The sequence below is a fragment of the Prionailurus bengalensis genome, chromosome C1, assembly GCF_016509475.1.
Source record: "Prionailurus bengalensis isolate Pbe53 chromosome C1, Fcat_Pben_1.1_paternal_pri, whole genome shotgun sequence".
Lineage (NCBI taxonomy): Eukaryota > Metazoa > Chordata > Mammalia > Carnivora > Felidae > Prionailurus > Prionailurus bengalensis.
In genome coordinates this window covers 109,370,927-109,372,539 of record NC_057345.1, presented here as the reverse complement: position 1 = coordinate 109,372,539, position 1,613 = coordinate 109,370,927, and the positions used below count along the sequence as shown (strand labels likewise).

At 54.9% G+C, this 1,613-nt stretch overlaps 1 protein-coding gene across 1 annotated transcript; it reads left to right on the top strand.

The window, feature by feature from the left end:
• The first annotated feature begins 230 nt into the window (after positions 1-230).
• LOC122479463 (segment polarity protein dishevelled homolog DVL-3-like) lies at positions 231-1,307 on the top strand. The gene has a single exon (XM_043573360.1). It carries the CDS (start codon positions 231-233, stop codon positions 1,167-1,169), a length of 939 nt encoding a protein of 312 aa, XP_043429295.1. The 3' UTR covers positions 1,170-1,307.
• Positions 1,308-1,613: the final 306 nt, after the last annotated feature.

Sequence of the window (1,613 nt, the reverse complement as noted above, 5' to 3'; positions counted from 1 at the left end):
CCTTGTTTGCACATGATGATCACTGCACAGTGCTACTGTTTTACTGTGTATGTTGTTGAATCACTCCTCCAGGGTAACAGTCCCTCCCACAGCCATCTAGCCTACATGTGAGAGGTGCAGGACTTGTGCGCTGACAAGGGGAAGGTCACAGTGTCTCCTACTTCCCCTGTTCACCCCTTCATGGGACATACAAAAAGCACCAACAATTCCAAAAAGGCTGAAATCCAAACATGGAAAGAATGACACCAAAATACACTGAGAAAAGCCTCTGGAAAGAGAAAAGAAAATCTGGGCTGGAGGTCCGTGACCGCATGTGGCTCAAGATTACCATCCCCAACGCTTTCATCGGCTCAGATGTGGTGGACTGGCTGTACCACAACGTGGAAGGCTTCACTGACCGGCGAGAGGCCCGCAAATATGCCAGCAACCTGCTGAAAGCCGGCTTCATCCGCCACACTGTCAACAAGATCACCTTCTCTGAGCAGTGCTACTACATCTTCGGTGACCTCTGTGGCAACATGGCCAACCTGTCCCTCCATGATCACGATGGCTCCAGCGGCGCCTCTGACCAGGACACGCTGGCCCCTTTGCCACACCCAGGGGCAGCCCCTTGGCCCAGGGCTTTCCCTTACCAGTACCCGCCGCCCCCGCACCCCTACAACCCTCACCCAGGCTTCCCAGAGCTGGGGTACAGCTGTGGTGGGGGCAGCGCCAGCAGTCAGCACAGTGAAGGCAGCCGGAGCAGTGGCTCCAACCGTAGCGGCAGTGACCGACGGAAGGAGAAGGACCCGAAGGCGGGGGACTCAAAGTCTGGCGGCAGCGGCAGCGAGTCGGACCACACAACCCGCAGCAGCCTGCGGGGGCCGCGGGAGCTGGCGCCCAGCGAGCGCTCAGGTCCTGCCGCCAGCGAGCATAGCCGCCGCAGCCACCACTCAATGGCCAGCAGCCTGCGCAGTCACCACACGCACCCGAGCTACGGCCCCCCTGGCGTGCCCCCTCTCTACGGTCCCCCCATGCTAATGATGCCCCCTCCGCCCGCGGCCATGGGGCCCCCAGGAGCCCCTCCGGGTCGCGACCTGGCCTCCGTGCCCCCCGAACTGACAGCCAGCAGACAGTCCTTCCGCATGGCCATGGGAAACCCCAGTGAGTTCTTTGTGGATGTGATGTGAACAGGACCCCTCCCCCACGTCCATCCCACTCCCACCCCTGGGCGGTTGCGTCCCTCTCTCCATCCGTCCGTCTTTTTTACTTTGTCTGGTACCTGAAAGGGAAATAAATTGAACTAAATTCAAAAAAAAAAAAAAAAAAAAAAAGCTCAGGAGCAGATGCTTTCCTGAGTGTGTTCCTAATTGGCCTGCCACCAGGCCCAGCCCAAGATCCCCTAAATGAAGCTTATTATAAGTACTTTTAAATGAATGGAATACCAAACACAAAGGTATCATGTTTTTTCCCATCAAATTATCTATATTTTTTAAAATTTAAATCCAAAATAATTAACATATAGTGTAATAATGATTTCAGGGATAGAATTTAGTGATTCATCCCCTATGTATAACACCCAGTGCTCATCCCAACAAGTGCCCCCCTCTATGCCCATCATCCATCTAGTCCAT